The 16,351-nt window shown below is 51.2% G+C and overlaps 2 protein-coding genes across 6 annotated transcripts; one reads left to right on the forward strand and one right to left on the reverse strand.

Moving 5' to 3' along the window:
• Positions 1-566: 566 nt before the first annotated feature.
• S100A1 (S100 calcium binding protein A1) lies at positions 567-5,323 on the reverse strand. 3 transcript variants are annotated; one of them, XM_036344227.1, is made up of 4 exons: positions 5,305-5,323; positions 4,311-4,383; positions 1,974-2,126; positions 567-894 (listed from the first exon to the last, which is right to left on the reverse strand). In XM_036344227.1, exons 3-4 carry the CDS (start codon positions 2,112-2,114, stop codon positions 751-753), a joined length of 285 nt encoding a protein of 94 aa, XP_036200120.1. In that variant the 5' UTR covers positions 2,115-2,126; positions 4,311-4,383; positions 5,305-5,323; the 3' UTR covers positions 567-750. The 3 variants fall into 3 exon arrangements, with proteins under 3 accessions (XP_036200120.1, XP_036200122.1, XP_036200121.1); XM_036344229.1 differs by lacking the exon at positions 5,305-5,323 and having other exon boundaries at positions 4,315-4,427; XM_036344228.1 differs by lacking the exon at positions 5,305-5,323 and having other exon boundaries at positions 1,974-2,137; positions 4,311-4,422.
• On the forward strand, positions 5,222-12,496 carry S100A13 (S100 calcium binding protein A13). 3 transcript variants are annotated; one of them, XM_036344225.1, is made up of 3 exons: positions 5,222-5,355; positions 6,696-6,893; positions 12,286-12,496. In XM_036344225.1, the coding sequence occupies exons 2-3, from the start codon at positions 6,741-6,743 to the stop codon at positions 12,436-12,438; spliced, it is 306 nt and encodes a 101-aa protein (XP_036200118.1). In that variant the 5' UTR covers positions 5,222-5,355; positions 6,696-6,740; the 3' UTR covers positions 12,439-12,496. The 3 variants fall into 3 exon arrangements, with proteins under 3 accessions (XP_036200118.1, XP_036200119.1, XP_036200116.1); XM_036344226.1 differs by having other exon boundaries at positions 5,225-5,355; positions 6,699-6,893; XM_036344223.1 differs by lacking the exon at positions 5,222-5,355 and adding an exon at positions 6,012-6,559.
• Positions 12,497-16,351: the final 3,855 nt, after the last annotated feature.

A 16,351-nucleotide genomic window follows, 5' to 3' on the forward strand; every position in this document is an offset into this window, starting at 1 on the left:
TGATCTCCCTTCCAGGTCTTCCCCTCATCAGCCGTCTATGTGGATTTTGATACAGACATAAACGGGGTTTTCTAATGCCTGGATACACAAAATGCTCAATGTTTGATGAATGAATGAATGAATGAATGAATGAACACATCTTCAACCCTCCACCCTCTTCAACCCCCACCTCCGCCCATCAGGATCCTAGCATTTCTGTGTATGTGGTTAATGGTCGGGCATCCTTACTGGACTTTATCTGTGTGAGGGTTAGGAGTGTGTTTGTTTTATTCACTGTTGTATCCCCGGTTCCTACACGATGTCTAGCACATGGGAGATCCTCTAAATGTTCTTTTAAGGGAAATTCTCCTCTGGCTTTTATAGCTGAGAAGCTAACATCTCCTTCACTTCCAGCTGGAACCTTAAACCCTTCCCTTCCTGGGCCTTGAGACTCCCTCAAGTAGGAAGAGGCAATGGTTCTGTGACCTCTCTCCACATAAGATTCCACCCCAAACAAGACAAGTTGGAAGTGAGCCACCTTTACTTCCCCCACCCGCGTCCAGAGCCCAAAGGAGACCGACAGCAGCTGTTGAGAGAGAAGCCTTTAATGAAAGACGAGTTGTAGGTCTGGCCCACTACTCTTGCGCCCTTGTTGGATGGTGGGCAAAGGTGGGACTATGGGGAGGGGCAGGTGGGGAGGAAGGAAAGCAGGGTGTAGGGGCAGGTACGGCAGGGCAGAGGGGAAGGGCGCGGCCCACTGGGGCTGTCTGCTCAACTGTTCTCCCAGAAGAAGTTGTTACAGGCCACCGTGAGGGCAGCCACCAGCACCACGTACTCCTGGAAGTCCACCTCCCCATCTCCATTCTCATCCAGCTCCTTCATCACCTTTTCCACAGCATCCGCATCCTTCTGGGCCTGCGAATCGAGGAGATAGAGAGAGCACTGTATGGCGATGTCTGTAGCGCTGAGTCAGAGGCAAGGGGGTGGTTGATTGGGGAGAAGGAGACAGAGATGAGCACGAGGGGGAGCTACATCTAAATATGGGACTCTTCTGCTGCCCTCCTCAAAACCGACACCCGGAGTCTCCTGTTGCCCACAGAATAAGCTCCTCAACAAGGCAGAGTAATGACAACATCAGGTATAAGTCGAGTGCCTGCAGTGGGGTAAGCACTACACCTGGAGTTTAGGAGCCTTGTCTAACGTAACAGTATGAAGCAGGCTTCATTATTCCTGTTCTAGAGAAGAAACAAGTGGACAGCTGGTGGTTAAACAACGTGTCCAAAGTCACACGCTAGGAAGTGGCAGTGTCACAATTGGAACCCAGGTCTAATAAAATCTCAAAGCTGTTTCACTTTTTACTTCTCCTTTAGCTTTTTTTTTTTTTTAATTGATGAGAGAGAGAGAGAGAGAAACATCAATTTGTTGTTTCACTTACTTATGCATTTATTGGTTGCTTCCCCTACGTGCCCCGACCAAAGATCAAACCTGCAACCTTGGCATTTGGGGATGACGCTACCTGGTCAGAGCTAGCCTATTTTTCTGCATCCTTCACTGTAGTCAAAACTGCTGCGCATGCTGCGTATTCTTCCTGCCAGGCTTTTGTTCATGCAGACACCTCCTCCTAAGATGTCTGCATTCACCCTGATAGCCTTCCACTGGAAATCTATGGCTCCATTGCCACTTCTTTGGGAGAAGCTGCCCCACTTCAGCCAGGTTAATATCCTCCCATAATATTTTCTGCCACTTCTGTTAAGCGTCTGTGTGCTTCCTGGTGTTCAAGGTTTACTTTCAGGTGTCAGTCTTTCCCTGCTAGACTGTGAGCCTTGTTTCTGATGTACTGACACAGGGCCTGGCACCGGTGATGAATAAATCAGGGTATTTTGACTTGAACCAGGAGAGGAAGGAGATGGGTGAGCTGGGCTGGGCTGGGCTGGGGAGATGGCAGGGAGATGCCCACTCTGTCCCCTCCCCTCCCCATTCCACCCTGTGCTTACGTCCAGGAAGCCAGAGAGTTCGGTCTGCAGCAGCTCTTTCAGCTCCTTCTTGTTCAGCTTGTACTTGTCCCCCTCCTTGCCCGAGTGGGCATGGAACACATTGATGAGAGTCTCCATCGCCGTCTCCAGCTCAGAACCCATTGCGCAGCTCACCTACCCACCCCCCACCATGGAAGTGAGCTGGGAACCATGCTCAGGCCCTCCCCCCGACCCTGGTTCCACAGCCCCAATAGCCTTGAGATCGGAGCCCCGTCACAATGTGCCTTTCCCTGGGACTTTATGATGTAGGGCAGTGATGGCGAACCTCTGACACGCGAATTCATTTTTTTGGTTGATTTTTCTTTGTTAAATGGCAATTAAATATATAAAATAAATATCAAAAATATAAGCCTTTGTTTTACTACGGTTGCAAATATCAAAAAATTTCTATATGTGACACGGCCCCAGAGTTAAGTTAGGGTTTTTCAAAATGCTGACACGCCGAGCTCAAAAGGTTCGCCATCACTGATGTAGGGGAACCCAAACAGATCTAAGTCCAGACCGTTCTCTGTGTCCCTCAATCCAGACGCCAGCCAGGGGAGTCGGGGTTTGGGGCATGGAGGTAGGATGGCGGGAGCGGCTCTAGAGGCCTGCAGTGGACTTCGCAATGTCTCCGGCTGCCTGGGCAGACACGGAGGAGGGTGTGGCAGGCAGGCAGGGATGGTCACAGGACCCAGCCAGGCTTCCTCTGGCTCTATTTTTACCCTGGACATTGCCTGCCTAGCACAGCCAAGCTCTGCTGTTGGGGGTGGTGGGCTGGGCTCCTCTCTACAGATTTGACTCTGCTGCCCACCCCTGGCATAGAGTCCGTCTGATGCCCCTGGACACCTGGTGAAGGTGCCAGCCCGAGTGGTTGGCCCAAGGTTCATGGAGAGAGGGTCTCCTTGCCTCTGAGCTTCCTGTCAGCAGACTGGGGGCCTTTTTTGGTCTTTCAACTCTGTTCTGACGTGCACATGGCACTTTGGCTCCCTGGGGTGAGCCTCCATCACCTCTAGTTTGGTTCCTCTTACCTCCCCTTCCACCGGGTAGTGGTGGGAAGGGAGAGAGGAATGTCTGAGCCTTTGCCCGGAAGCCAGAGCTTCCAGGGAAGAGGAGAGACCTGTGTATGGGGGGAGGGGGGATGTTGTCCCTGCTGCCGGCCACTCCCACCCCAAGGCCCAGCCTGGTAGATGTGGGGACAGTGGCAGCAGGGAGAAGGGGACTGGCATGTATTGGGGGAGATACAGTAAAACGCTGAGCGAGTGAGGTCCTCTGAGTTTAAGGGGCTGGGAGAGAGGAGGAGAAAAACGAAGGGGTCCGTTGAGGAGAGGAGATTGCCAAGCCAGGGGTCTCTTTCCCCGGGTCTTAGGACAGGCAGCCCCTTCACAGCCTCAGGGGGCAGCTCAGGTATCTCAGATCAGGTGTCCCCATCCTGCCCCAGGCCTGAGGGGCTGGACAATAGGCCCTGATCAAATGACATCCCTGCTCTTCAATGGGGCCCTTGTGAGTGTCACCTGAACTCTGGACATGAGAAGCGGTTGTCACAGAGACCTGGGGGAGATGGAACCCAAGCCTGGCTGATGGAGGGGATAAGGGGCGTGTGAGGGAGGAGTGCTGGAGGCTCAGTTACAGGCCCCAGCCCGGAGGGGCACCTGGAGCTCTCGAGCCCGCAGAGCAGCCAGGCATTTTATGTAGGGGCTGTTCGGAGAGGACCTTGACAGGGAGGGGGCACCTGGGAAAACAAAGAGAAAAGAATTGGGGGAGAGAGGAGTCTGGAGGTCTGGGCAGAGAAAGCGGAGGAGACGGGAGGCGACACGCAGGGAGAATTGGGAGTGGGCGTAGTTCCCTCGCGCCCCCTCTTCCTGATATCTCAGGGTGTATGCCCTGCCTCTCTCAGGCTGCCCTGGGTCGCAGCTGGCTGGGCAGGGGTGGCAGAGCAGCTTTTCCATCTGCTCTCGTTCTAATCTCACTGGAAGTGAGCCCAGGGTGGGTCCCTCCCCAGCAGCTGGGAGATGGAGGGAGCCTTGGGAGGACACTTGAGGGCACCCTGGTTGGAGGGCCCGCTCTCCTGGAAACTCAGTGGCTGGGCTCCCCACTGGCTGCCTCACCCACTCACCTACTTCCCAGATATCCCTCTGCCCTTCATTTGCCTCCTCTCACGACCCTCCAAACCCTGACTCCCCCAATTCCCAAACTGCTATCATCCGAATTCCCCCCAGACCCTCCGTGCACCACAATGCCACCGTCCCCAAACTTTTGGAGCCCGACTGAGGTCCCTTCCCCCCAGCTGGCCAGGGTTGGAGCGGGCAGGGTACTTACTCACTGTCAGCTGGGCCTGAGGCGGGAGCAGGTTCCAGACAGAGGGACAAGGCTGCGACTGTGGCTCCTGGAGCTGTGTGGGGAGACCTGTCTTCAGTCCTCCTTCCCCACTGACCCCCCTCCATCGGCTCCACCCCTTCACAGATAGACACCCAGTGGGGCAAGGGGCCAGGAGTGGACAGAGGTGCCCTCTGTCTTCTGGGCTGGAACAAGCTGCCCTATGTCTTCTTTTCCAGGCTTGGTCGCCTCTCCCCCACTGCTGGGCCCCAAGGCAGAGCCTAGGAGGAAGGGGAGTGGGAAAGGTCCTGAGAAGGACACTGAGTGCCCCCCCTTAGGCCCCCCCCCCCCCCCCAGTACCTGGTTGTGGCCAGCTAGGCAGGGAAGGGGAGGAGCCCACTGAATAATTTAGTCTTGGAAGGCTCCCCCAGGGCTTCCAGGATGAGACTCCAGGAGAGATTGCAACCTGGGTCCCCTCCATGGGTCTCAGTCTGATCCCATTGTCTGTGGCGCCTCAGTCTGGGACTCTCTGAGGGGATCTGGGGCTGCAGGGTCCTTAGAGAGACCCCATTCTGAGGGGGGGGGGTGCTTCTTAGATCGGGCCTCTCAGTGCTGAGCGCCCTCCCTTGTTTCTTTCAATCTGCAGTCACCCCCTCTCCCCCCAATACACACTCCTGATTAGACGTGGGGGTGTGGTGGGACTCAGGCCCCCGTTTTGGGAGGAACAGGACCGTAAGCTGCAGGCTGAATGGGATCTGGCTAGGCAGTTCCAGGCAGGTCCTCTCCCCCCTCCCCCCCTCCCCCCCAGCCAAAAGGGGGTCTGCGCGTGGGCTGGGCTAGCGCGGGGCTGGGGGAGAGCCGGGCTCCAGGGCAGATGGCCGGGCTGGGCGGCGGGGGGGTGGGGTGGGGGGGTGCGGGAGGGGCAGCAGCCGTGGGCGTCTCCTCGCTCCAGAATCAACAAGGAAACTTGTGTCCTCCGGCCTGAGCGCTTATAAACCTCAGCTCCGCTGCTCGCCCGCGCTGCACCCCATCTGTGCGACTCGCCCCGGTGAGTTGTGTCCCCCGAACTCGGGAGGGAGCCCGAGGAGCCTTTTCCTCCCTGGGTTCCCAGGCCCCGCCCCGGAGCCCTCCGCGGGGATCTGGAAGAGGCTTGGGGCCAAGCAGCCGCAGGCCCCGGGAGCGAGCGGAGGGGCGGCTGGCAGAGGATGAGCGCAGGTCCCGCAGCCCTCCCCTGCCCTTGGGCTGTGGGTGCGGGGCGGAACCCCTCCTGGGTGGCGGCAGTCAGGAGCCGGTCGCTTGCAGACCGGCTGCTCTGCTGGGAGGGGCAGGCCGAGTGCCTGCGGGTGATGACTAGGTCCCCGCACAAACAAGCAAGCTCTGGAGGCAAGCAGCCTCCTGGCCCTTTGAGGTTGGGTGAGGTTCCAGCAAGAGCCCTGGGACTGAACCCCACAGAGCAGTCAGGAGGCTGACAGGGCTCCCCTCAGCCTGAAAGCCTCCTCCCCGAGATGCTGTGACTGCAGGCGTGGGCTGGAGTGTTGTTGTTCTTGTGTTTTTTCTCTCTCCCCCCTCCCTCCTCCAGCTGGACCTCAGTTTCCATCATGGTTAAGTGAGGCGTGTGCACCATAGTTTCTGCTGCCCACCCAGGTCTGATGGCCTATGGACCTCCTGGCAGGAGCTTTGGGTTCAGTCCTGTGTGAGGGAAATGGGACCAGAGAGGCACAGAGCAGACACAGGAACCTACAGCATCTTCTGATGGGAGCACAAAGCCCACTAATACTTCCCCTCACACAGACACAGAGTTGCCTAGTCACACACACACCAGGCAAGATCAGCCAGGACCACTCGCACAAGCAGTCGACTACACTCTTGTCCACAACACACCTGTGGTCAGGGTTCAGGCTGAGGGACCACCACAGCGCGGTCCTTAACACACAGGCACTGCAAAAGGACCCCTGGGGTGGCTCAGTGGTTGAGTGTTGACCTATGAACTAGGAGGTCATGGTTCGAATATTGACCTGGGCACATGCCCAGGTTGCAGGCTCGATCCCCAATAGAGGACGTGTAGAAGGCAGCCCACCAGTGATTCTCTGTCATTGATGTTTCTCTCTCTCTCTACCACTCCCTTCCTCTCGGGAGTCAATAAAAATATATTTAAACAACAAACAAACAAACAAAACAGAAGGACCCTGGACTGAGATCTAGAGAGGAAGGGGTTTCTGGAAATGAATACCCTTCCCTGCACCTGCACTGAGGTACTCCCCTGCCCAAGCTCCATCCCTGTCTTCTCCTTCCTTCCCCATAATGTCTTGTCCAGACAGAGGCTTGAGGTGGCCACCAGGACAGGGGCACTCTGGCCTATCCTGACTCTCTCTTTCCTTCCCCTTCCAGCAGGTCAGCCCCCAGAGGACATCAGCTATAGTCCGCAGGATCCTAATGGCAGCAGAGCCACTGACTGAGGTGGAGACAGCCATTGACACATTGGCCCATGCCTTCTGCACCTTTGCAAAGCGCGAGGGCCAGAAGGGCAGCCTCAACGTCAATGACTTTAAGGAAATGGCCACTCAGCAGTTCCCTCACCTGGTCAAGGTAGGTAGGAGTCTCTGGGCCTGAGGTTTTGGCAGATAGTGACTGTGAGACTCTGTATATGTGACACGACATTGCTGGGCACAATCATGTCACCACAGGCGTGTTGTGGACAAGAGTGTAGTCGACTGCTTGTGCGAGTGGTCCTGGCTGATCTTGCCTGGTGTGTGTGTGACTAGGCAACTCTGTGTCTGTGTGAGGGGAAGTGTTAGTGGGCTTTGTGCTCCCATCAGAAGATGCTGTAGGTTCCTGTGTCTGCTCTGTGCCTCTCTGGTCCCATTTCCCTTACACAGGACTGGGCCCAAAGCTCCTGCCAGGAGATCCACAGACCATCAGAGCTGGTGGCCAGTAGAAAATACGGTCCACACTCCTCACTTAACAATGATGGAATCTGAGGCCCAGCTGTGGGGAGGGGTTTAGAAAAAACACAACAACAACAACAAAAACAAAAAACCCCACAGTCCAATTCATGTACTCATAGGCTCTCAGCAACTGTGCTTCCTGCCCACCCTCTCTGGGAATCCCCTCAGTCATGTGCCTGACAAGGTCATTCCTTCTTTCCTCACTGGATAGAAGAGGGATTTTTTTTTTTTAAAATATATTTTATTGATTTTTTACAGAGAAGAAGGGAGAGGGATAGAGTTAGAAACATCCATGAGAGAGATCGATCAGCTGTCTCCTGCACGCCCCCTACTGGGGATGTGCCCGCAACCAAGGTACATGCCCTTGACCGGAATCGAACCGGGGACCCCTCAGTCCGCAGGCCAACGCTCTATTCACTGAGCCAAACCGGTTTGGCAGAAGAGGGATTTAAATGTCATCGCCACTGGGTTGGTACATCCTCCCCAGGCTGCTAACAGTTTCTTTCTGAAAAGTCATGGGCACATAAAAGTGTGTGAAGATGGGTTTAAAAGCAAGCAAACTGGTCTTTGAAACTCATAGTCTATCATTTGCAAAATCCCCTCCATCAGTGGTCGGCAAACTGCAGCTCGCGAGCCACATGCGGCTCTTTGGCCCCTTGAGTGTGGCTCTTCCACAAAATACCGACTTCTGCGCATGGGCCACGAAGTTTCAATTGCACAGTACGTGCGCGCCCACACGTGGTATTTTGTGGAAAAGCCACACTCAAGGGACCAAAGAGCCGCATGTGGCTCGAGAGCCGCAGTTTGCCGACCACTGCCCTACATCCTTAGATTTCCCAGACCTTTCCCTTCCTCTTCTCACAGGAAACTTTAGATTCTCTCCTGAAAATACAGCCTTTCCTGTAGCCTCGTCACATAGCGAGTGGTTTTTCTTCCAAATCCAGCTTCCTCTGGGCCTGGAAATGCAGGAGTGACCTCTTTGCTTTTCATCGCTGCTTCCGGACCTTCGTTTTTCCTTCTTTCTAAATGCCCAGCTCCTTGGAAGCTCAGATACCACCTGCTTTTTCTTAGAGCTTTTCAGCTCCTTGCTCATTGTTTTATTCTCATTGCTGGTACTGTCATTATCCTTAGTATCCACAGAGACTGCCCATCTAGCACTTGGCCCTTTCCTTTTCTTGAGAATGCCTCACTTCCAAAGATTCTGTCTTCTTGCATCTCAGCATTCCACTCCTCTGCTCAGGCTTCAGATCTTGTTATTACCGAAATAACGCACCACTTCCAAAGTCTCAATTTTAAGCCTCCCTTTCTCTGCCTTCTACCTCCGGTCATTCTGATTTTGCTTCTCTGTAGGGGAGTAAAAATGAATGTTCTTCTGGCTATCGTAATCAAATTAACATGCAATAGATTAAGAGGAGAAACTAACCAAATTTAATACATGTGTATACATGGGGGTTCCATAAGAAAATGGGGCCCTAGAAGAGTAGGGGGTTATATGCCATTCTGGAGCAAGGAGAAGGGGGGATTGTGATTTGGGACTTGAAAGGGCAGGAGGGCAATTCCCATTGAGACAGAAGAGCAAGTGTTTAGCAAATAATGTTTGCGGGGCCATCTTTAACAATGGGGCACAGAGAGGACTTTTACCAAATGGGCTTTGCCAGGTTCCTCACTGTCTATCACACAATATTCATATTAAACTATAGTTATCTATCATGATAGTTCCTTTATGGAGCAGGTTCTCTATCTAAATTCTTTTAGGCATTTAGGGGGAAGGTCAAAGGTTTTTTCCTGAGTCTTTTTTTATTTTTTAAAATCCTCATCCAAGGTTATGCTTATTGATTTTAGAGAGGGAGGAAGGGAGGGAGGGAGGGAGAGAGAAACATTGATTGGTTGTCTCCCTTATGCACCCAGGGTTATCAGTGGGGCAGAATAGGGGGAGCGGGATATTTATGTCTCCTGTAAAGTTTAGAGTAACCAGTCGAACCAGGTGTAGGCAGTCCACTGGAAACTGGGTGAGGCGGTTTACTGGAAACTGAAAGCTGTGTCATGTCTAGCAAAACCTGAAATGAGAATAATGGGAAAACTGAAGGGAGGGTGAGAGCCCCAAGCAGGGGGTAATGGTAGAGAATATGCCTAACAATAATCTGTAGAGTTGGCTTTCTCTCTCTCTTCAATCCTCAACCAACAATATGTTGCTTATTTATTATTTTTAAAAAAATAGATTTTTATTGATTTTAGAGAGGAAGGAAGAGGGAGATAGAAACATCAATGATGAGAATCATTGATTTGGCTGCCTCTTGCACGCCCTCTACTGGGGAACAAGCCCTAATCCAGGCTTGTACCCAGACCAGAAATCGAACCCAACCAATGTTCAACTACTGAGCCACTAAGGCTGGGCTGTTTTTTATTGATTTTTTTAGAGAGAGGAAGGGAGAGAAAGAGAGGGCTGGTTCTCTCGTATTATGCAGATTTTTACTGGTGGATCTCACATGTTTATTTTTCAATAAGAATTTTAGTAACACTTAGTCATGGTAAAAAAGGACCCTATAGCCCTGGCTGGTGTGGCTTAGTCCAGTATACGGAAAGGTTGCGGGTTCGATTCCTAGTCAGAGCACATACCTAGGTTGCAGGTTAGATCTCCAGTTGGGTGAGTAGGAGAGGCAACCAATCCATCGATAATAGTTCTCTCTCCCTTCCTCTCTCTCTGAAAAAGTCAGTAAACATATCCTCGGGTGAGGATTTAAAAAAACATAAAATAAAAAAAGAATTCTGTAGATTGTTAGTTGGGATCATGTAAATAAATTTTAGGAAACATTTACATGTTTACACCATTGAGCCTTTCTTTCTAAAGAAAGGTATGTTTTTATATTTATTCGAATTTTCTTTTATATTCAATACATGTTCTGAGGTCTAGTTGCTAATGTGTCAGGGCCTCATTAACATAACACAAGACACCTTGATCATGCTCTACACTTAGGATATTCCAAAGGTTTTGGGAGTTCTGAGTCAGGAGCTGTGGAAGACCACAAGCTGTATATATTAGAATTATATTTTGATCAGTCATCTGAAGGACCGAATATATATTTTTTATAAATCACAGTGTTGCATATATCCTTCGGTTCAGTTTTCTTCACAAAACCTAAACAGATTTCTACATTTATGCTAAGTGCTTTATTTTATTTTATTTTTTACTCTCTCTCCCTCTCTCTCTCCATATATATATATTTGCTAATCCTCACCTGATGATATTTTTCCATTGGTTTTTAGGGAGAGTGAAAGAAAGAGGGAAAGACAGAGAGAAACATTGATGTGAGAGAAACACATCGACTTGCTGGAGCTTGACTAGGGCCCGGGTGGGGAGGAGCCTGCAACCAAGGTACATGCCCTTGACCGAAATTGAACCCGGGACCTTTTGGTCTAGAGGCCGAGGCCCTATCCACTGAGCCAAACCAGCTAGGGCTATTTTTTACTATTTTAAATGTGATCTGTCTTATTATAGTTTCTAACTGGTTAATATTTATATACCTAAATATTACTTTATCACTTCTAATAGTCTTTTATGGGGGGTGAGGGTAGACATACAGAATAGTGGATAAGGACATAAGCTCTGAGTCAGACAATCTAGGTTCAAATGCAGGTTCTAGCATGTCATCCTTGGTTAGTTATGTAAGCTTTCAGAGCCTTAATTTCTCGTCTGTGAAATGGACTCATAATAATGTTTTTGGTTGGATTGGTCTTGCATTTGTTCAGTCAGTGTTCTGTCCTGTCCTGATGCTGTTCTATGCTTTGGGTTACAGTGGTGAACAGGCATCTGCTACGTGCCAGACATTCTCCCGGGATTGGCATTACAGCGGTGAACAAGATGGGCAAGGTCCCTGTGCTCATGGACCCTTTCATTCCAGCAGATTATGAAGATTAAATGAAGCCAGCGAGTGTAATGTGTTATCATAATGCTTGGAACAGTCAGCGCTATTAAGTGCTTACACCTGTGGAAATGTTAGCTATTATCATTCTTTTGTGTTTGTTTTTTTCTAGGTGTACAATGATGTAATTGCTGAGATAATAAGAAGTGAATTTTCCTCTTCTTTCCCAATACTTTTTATACCTTTTATTTCTTTCTCTTGACTAATTGTATGTTTTCTCTCCTCCGATATAGTGTTACACTGGGCATCTTTGCCTTCAATTGGCAATGCTTATAGTATTCTACAATTAAACATGATAGTAGCTTTTTAAAAAGTCTTGTGTAGCTCTTATACGGATCAGCTTTGCGCCATCTATTGAATAGGCAAATCTTCTCTGTCTTCATCCAAATATTGATTCAGATATTCAGCATCAAGCTGTGCCTGAGGCACCCTTCTCTGGTTTGACAAGGATGCATTGTTAAACAGTCCACTTTTTGGTTGTGGTTGTTTATCTGGCAACAAATCCTTTGATCATGACGGTCCAGCTTACAGTATCCTTTGATTTCCCAGGCTTGTCATGAGAGACTTAGTCAAGGGCCCTCTAGGAAAACACCTTGTGTCTTTGCCATTCCCCCAATCTACCAGGCTGGTGACTCAAGTGGAAATATGAGAAGACATCAGGTTTATGCAAGTGAGCAGCCACAGCTTTCTGTGGGTGAGGAGGGTGGCCTGAGAAGGCTTTGAGGATGATCAGAGTGGGTCCATGCCTACAAGGGCTCCCCGAGTATCCTTGCACAAATCCCAGGGCTGGTGCAGTCGTGTTCAGAACCCACCTACACCTGCATCTCTTCCCAGCTCTATGTTCATCGCCATGTCTGTGGTTCCTAGTCTGCTGTGGCGGGGGTATTTCCACCCCAGCAAACACTATGAATCAAGTCCCCACCTCCCTGTGCTCCTCTCCCTTGGAGTTGGGCCCCCCGGCAATCCTGTCTTGGGGCTGCAGCCTCGTCTCGAAGGTCTGGGTCCGGTCCTCACACTCCCTGAGGGAAGGGAATGGCAACCAGCCGTTCTTCCCTCTCTCCCTCTCCAGAACCATTGTTTCTAACCTCACCCTTCCCTTTGGTGTCTCCTTAGGATGTGGGCTCCTTGGATGAGAAGATGAAGAGCTTGAATGTGAAAGGGGACTCAAAGCACCTGTTCGATGAGTACTGGAGTCTGATTGGGGAGCTGGCCAAAGAGATCAGAAAGGAGAAGGAGACGCAGAAGAAGTCCGGTTGGCTGGGATAAGATGGGCAGGACCAGGCAGAACTCTACTCCCTGCAAATAAAGCCTTCTCCTTGACACACGAATGTCTCTTACTCGTGCCCACCCTGATTTCTTCTCTTGAGACCAGGGGGTGGGAAAGCTCTGCTCTGACCTGAGGGTGGGTCCAAAAATTATGGGCTCTTTGAGGACCAGGAATGTTACTCATCTTCAAATATTCTGCAGCATCTAGCACCTAGGTCTCGTGCTCAGGTTAGGTTGCACGACAAATAAATGGTTGGTGAATGAATATATGAAAGGTAGAGACAGATCTTTGGGCCAGATGAGGTGACTCATTCTACTGGTGCCTTCTAGGGCTCAGGGGCATGGTCTTAGTTCCCATTTTTCTTATTCCTGGGCTTTGTGTCCTTGGGAGATGATAGTCGTGACTACGTGCTGACGGCTTGTGTGGGGAGCCCGAACTCGGGCCCTGTTCCTCATAACTCAGTCCCTGGTTGCAGACTTCAGCCCCTGGTTGGGCGCCATATGTGGGGAGCTGGCACGGCCATGGCATACTCATGCCAGCTCAGCCTGGTTCAGTGACCCTGAGTGGGGGTGATGAAAGGCTTAGAAAAGACAGACAAGAGAATGAAAGCTGGGTCTCGGTGGGACACTGCATCTCTGGTGGACAGCGCCAGCACCCACAGCCATGTCACTCAGGCACTTGGGGCCACGTGTTCGGACCATAGGTTCCAGCTCATAACTATAGCTGTTGGCTATAATTGTGCTGGGAAGGCTCTGCCCTCCAAGCTGGGACTTGCACGTGGCCATGAGAGGACTGTGCCCTCTCCTCAGTCCACGGCTTGAACCTGTCCAAAACACTGTGGCCGCGCCCCACAGGCTTGCTGTATGCCAGGCACAGTGCTAAACATCCTCTTGCATTACCTCAGTTACTTCTCACAGCCCTTTGAGGTTGGTTCTATTTGTAAGTCCCGTATTAAAGAGGCGGAAACAGATTTTAGAGAGGTTAAGCCATAAAGTCATGAACAGGTGGGACTGGATGGAAATCCCAGTGCCTCCGATGAATTGGCTGGATGGGTGCTTGGGAACGCTGGGCCTTCCCTCCTTCGCTCCCTGCTCCCTCCAGAGCGGGGGTGGAACAGAAGGATGGACACAGTTTCTGGTTCGAGGACTGCGGGGTAATGATGGCGGAGGTGCTGCAGGAAGCAGAACATGAGAGCACCATGGTGCCCCTCTCTCTGTCCTTGGCTTGAGTGGCATGTGGCTTGCACTGCCCGTCACCAGAGGGGGCAGGGGTGGGACAGCCCAGTGGGTGCCGACTTGCAGGGGCTGTTACTGCACAACCATCAGGTGTCCATTTGGGGCAGTTATTAGTGCAGAGGCACATGTACATTTCCTACCTCGCACCATGAAAGCGCCCTAGATTGAGACCTTCTAAGTGCCTCCGAACTGAGAGGGACCCCCAGACTGGGACTGCCAAGGGTCATTTGTCGGAGGTATTCCAGTGGGGCTCCCACAGTGAGTGACCCCAGGAGGGAGCTCCAGAAAGTTCCTCGGAGGGACCCCCAGGCTGAGGCACTTCTGGAGAAGCCCTCAGATTGAGAGACTGTCAGAGGGTCTCCAGAATGATGCCTCTCCGAGGAACTTTCAGAATGAGACACCCTTAGAAGGGCCTCATTGGGACACACACAGATGCCTTTCACGGAGGCCACAAGTACAGCGGGGGCCTAGAAGGGGCCTTCGGAGGCCATTGGAGCGGTCACCTAAAAATAAAAGGACAGGGTGAGGCAACAAGCTCTTATTTGAGACCCAAAAGAATCATTCTTTTTTTTTTTTTTAAATATATTTTATTGATTTTTTACAGAGAGGAAGGGAGAGAGATAGAGAGTTAGAAACATCGATGAGAGAGAAACATCAATCAGCTGCCTCCTGCACATCTCCCACTGGGGATGTGCCCGCAACCCAGGTACATGCCCTTGACCAGAATTGAACCTGGGACCTTTCAGTCCGCAGGCCGACGCTCTATCCACTGAGCCAAACCGGTTTCGGCCAAAAGAATCATTCTTTTGGAAGCACTGATTTAGGCAGAAACCCAGATAATGTTCTGATTAAGAGGTGAGGGGGATTTATGAGAAAGGGAAGGGGAATAATTACAGGTGGAGAGAATTAAGGATTTATTTATTTACTTATTTTTGTTGATTTGAGGGAGAGAGGAAGGGAGAGAGAAACATTGATTTGTTGTTCCATTTATCTATTCAGTCATTGGTTGATTCTTGTATGTGCCCTGGAGGGGATTGAACCCACAATGTGGTGTATTAGGAACATGCTCTAACCAACTGAACTACGTGGCTCGAGTGATGAAGGAAATTTATTTTTAATCCTTTTTGTTGAAAGTATTACATATATTTACCCCCTTTACCCCCATTGACCCCTTCTAGCCCACTCCGTTCCCCTCCCCCAAGGAATTTTTAGTGAAGTTAATAAGCTAAGGAAGGAATTTCTATAGGTGCAGTAAGCTAACATAGGGATGCTAATTCTAAGGAATGTGTTCAATTTGCTATTTGCTTTCTTGTTATCTTTGCAAACAGTTTGGGATACAGTGCTGCTAGGCCCAGTCCAAAGATCATTTTGCCCAGTTTTAAAAGTTTTGAAGAGTGAGATAAACAAGGCAGTTCCTCTGGAATGGCACCCTGGACTCTATTAAAAAAAAAGTTTTTACAGATTTCAGAGAGAGGAAGGGAGAGGGAGAGACAGAAACATCTATCCGCTGCCTCCTGCACACCTCCTACTGGGTATGGAGCCGGAAATTCGACATGTGTCCTGACCCGGAAACGAACCAGCGACCTCCTGGGGCATGGGACTCTTTGAGCTACACCGGCCAGGCACCCTGGACTCCATGTTAAAGTGGTTCCATTTATATTATTATTATTATTATTATTATTATTATTATTATTATTATTTACAGGAGGTATGCTCTGATCTCAGAATTTAGGAAAGGAGTCCAGGAGCTTTGACTCTGGGCCCCACCCTTGCCCTGACCCCCTGCCCTTCTCCATCAGGTGAGGAGAGCCTTTGGGGTTGGGCTGAGTCCCTGGATCTGCTCCCTGGGATGCACCCTCGGTACTGGATTGTGTGTGTGTGTGTGTCTGTGTCTGTGTGGTTGTGTATGTGTGTGTGGTTGCTAAGGAGCCACTGAGGTAGGAAAGGCATGAGGGAGGGAAGAGAAGGCAGCCCAACCAGTTTGGAGAGGTCATTAGCTGCCAGGTAACTCATTCGGGCCTTGCACATGTGCATGCTGGTAGAGGGGAGCTGAGGGAAGGCAGGACAGCTGCCCCTCTCTGGCTCCTTCTTCCTGACCCAGGCCTCCTTCATCCCTCTGCTACCCAGACTGAGGAAGCCGGTGTCTGGGATCTGGGCAGGATCCAAACTGGCCCTGGTGTGTGTGTGTGTGTGTGTGTGTGTGTGTGTGTGTGTGTGTGTGTGTGTGTGTGTGTGTGTGTGACATCAAAGTACAGAGAGGTCCCTGAAGACCTCTCAACCCACGTGTCTCTCGTTCCCTCTGGGCCGCAAACCCTGCTTTCATCAGCCTCTACTTCTGGTTATTAGCTCAGGGCCCCTTCCCTTCCCTGCCCTACAACTCCTCCAGGTCTTTCCTCCCAAGCTCGACCCTATAGTGCTTCCAAGCCCTCCCCCTCTCCTTTCCCTGCCTCTCTTCCCCTATCTTTTCCCGGGACCCTGCCTCCTGGTCTGGGGCCAGGGGCAAGCAGACCCAGCCCTCTGTGACTCTCTCTTCCTGGCAGAGATGGGGCGGGCTCTGGAGCTCTGGCCAATGGAGGGTGGAGCCCACACAGCTGGCTCATAGCCCTGGCAGCTGCAATTGCCGGGGTGGCTTAGGGATGAGGCCCAGCCCCCTGCCTCGCTTCCCTTCCCCCTGTCT

This window comes from Myotis myotis, unplaced genomic scaffold (assembly GCF_014108235.1).
Source record: "Myotis myotis isolate mMyoMyo1 unplaced genomic scaffold, mMyoMyo1.p scaffold_m19_p_18, whole genome shotgun sequence".
Classification (NCBI taxonomy): Eukaryota; Metazoa; Chordata; class Mammalia; order Chiroptera; family Vespertilionidae; genus Myotis; species Myotis myotis.

Excerpts from the sequence above, each read along its gene's own strand:
- S100A13 (XM_036344223.1), top strand. The coding sequence starts at position 6,530 with ATGAATACCCTTCCCTGCACCTGCACTGAG. Across the intron at positions 6,560-6,695 it reads TTCCCTGCACCTGCACTGAG|CAGGTCAGCCCCCAGAGGAC; the intron begins GTACTCCCCTGC and ends TTCCCCTTCCAG. Across the intron at positions 6,894-12,285 it reads AGTTCCCTCACCTGGTCAAG|GATGTGGGCTCCTTGGATGA; the intron begins GTAGGTAGGAGT and ends GTGTCTCCTTAG.
- S100A1 (XM_036344227.1), bottom strand. The coding sequence starts at position 2,114 with ATGGGTTCTGAGCTGGAGACGGCGATGGAGACTCTCATCAATGTGTTC. Across the intron at positions 895-1,973 it reads AACTCTCTGGCTTCCTGGAC|GCCCAGAAGGATGCGGATGC; the intron begins GTAAGCACAGGG and ends CTCGATTCGCAG.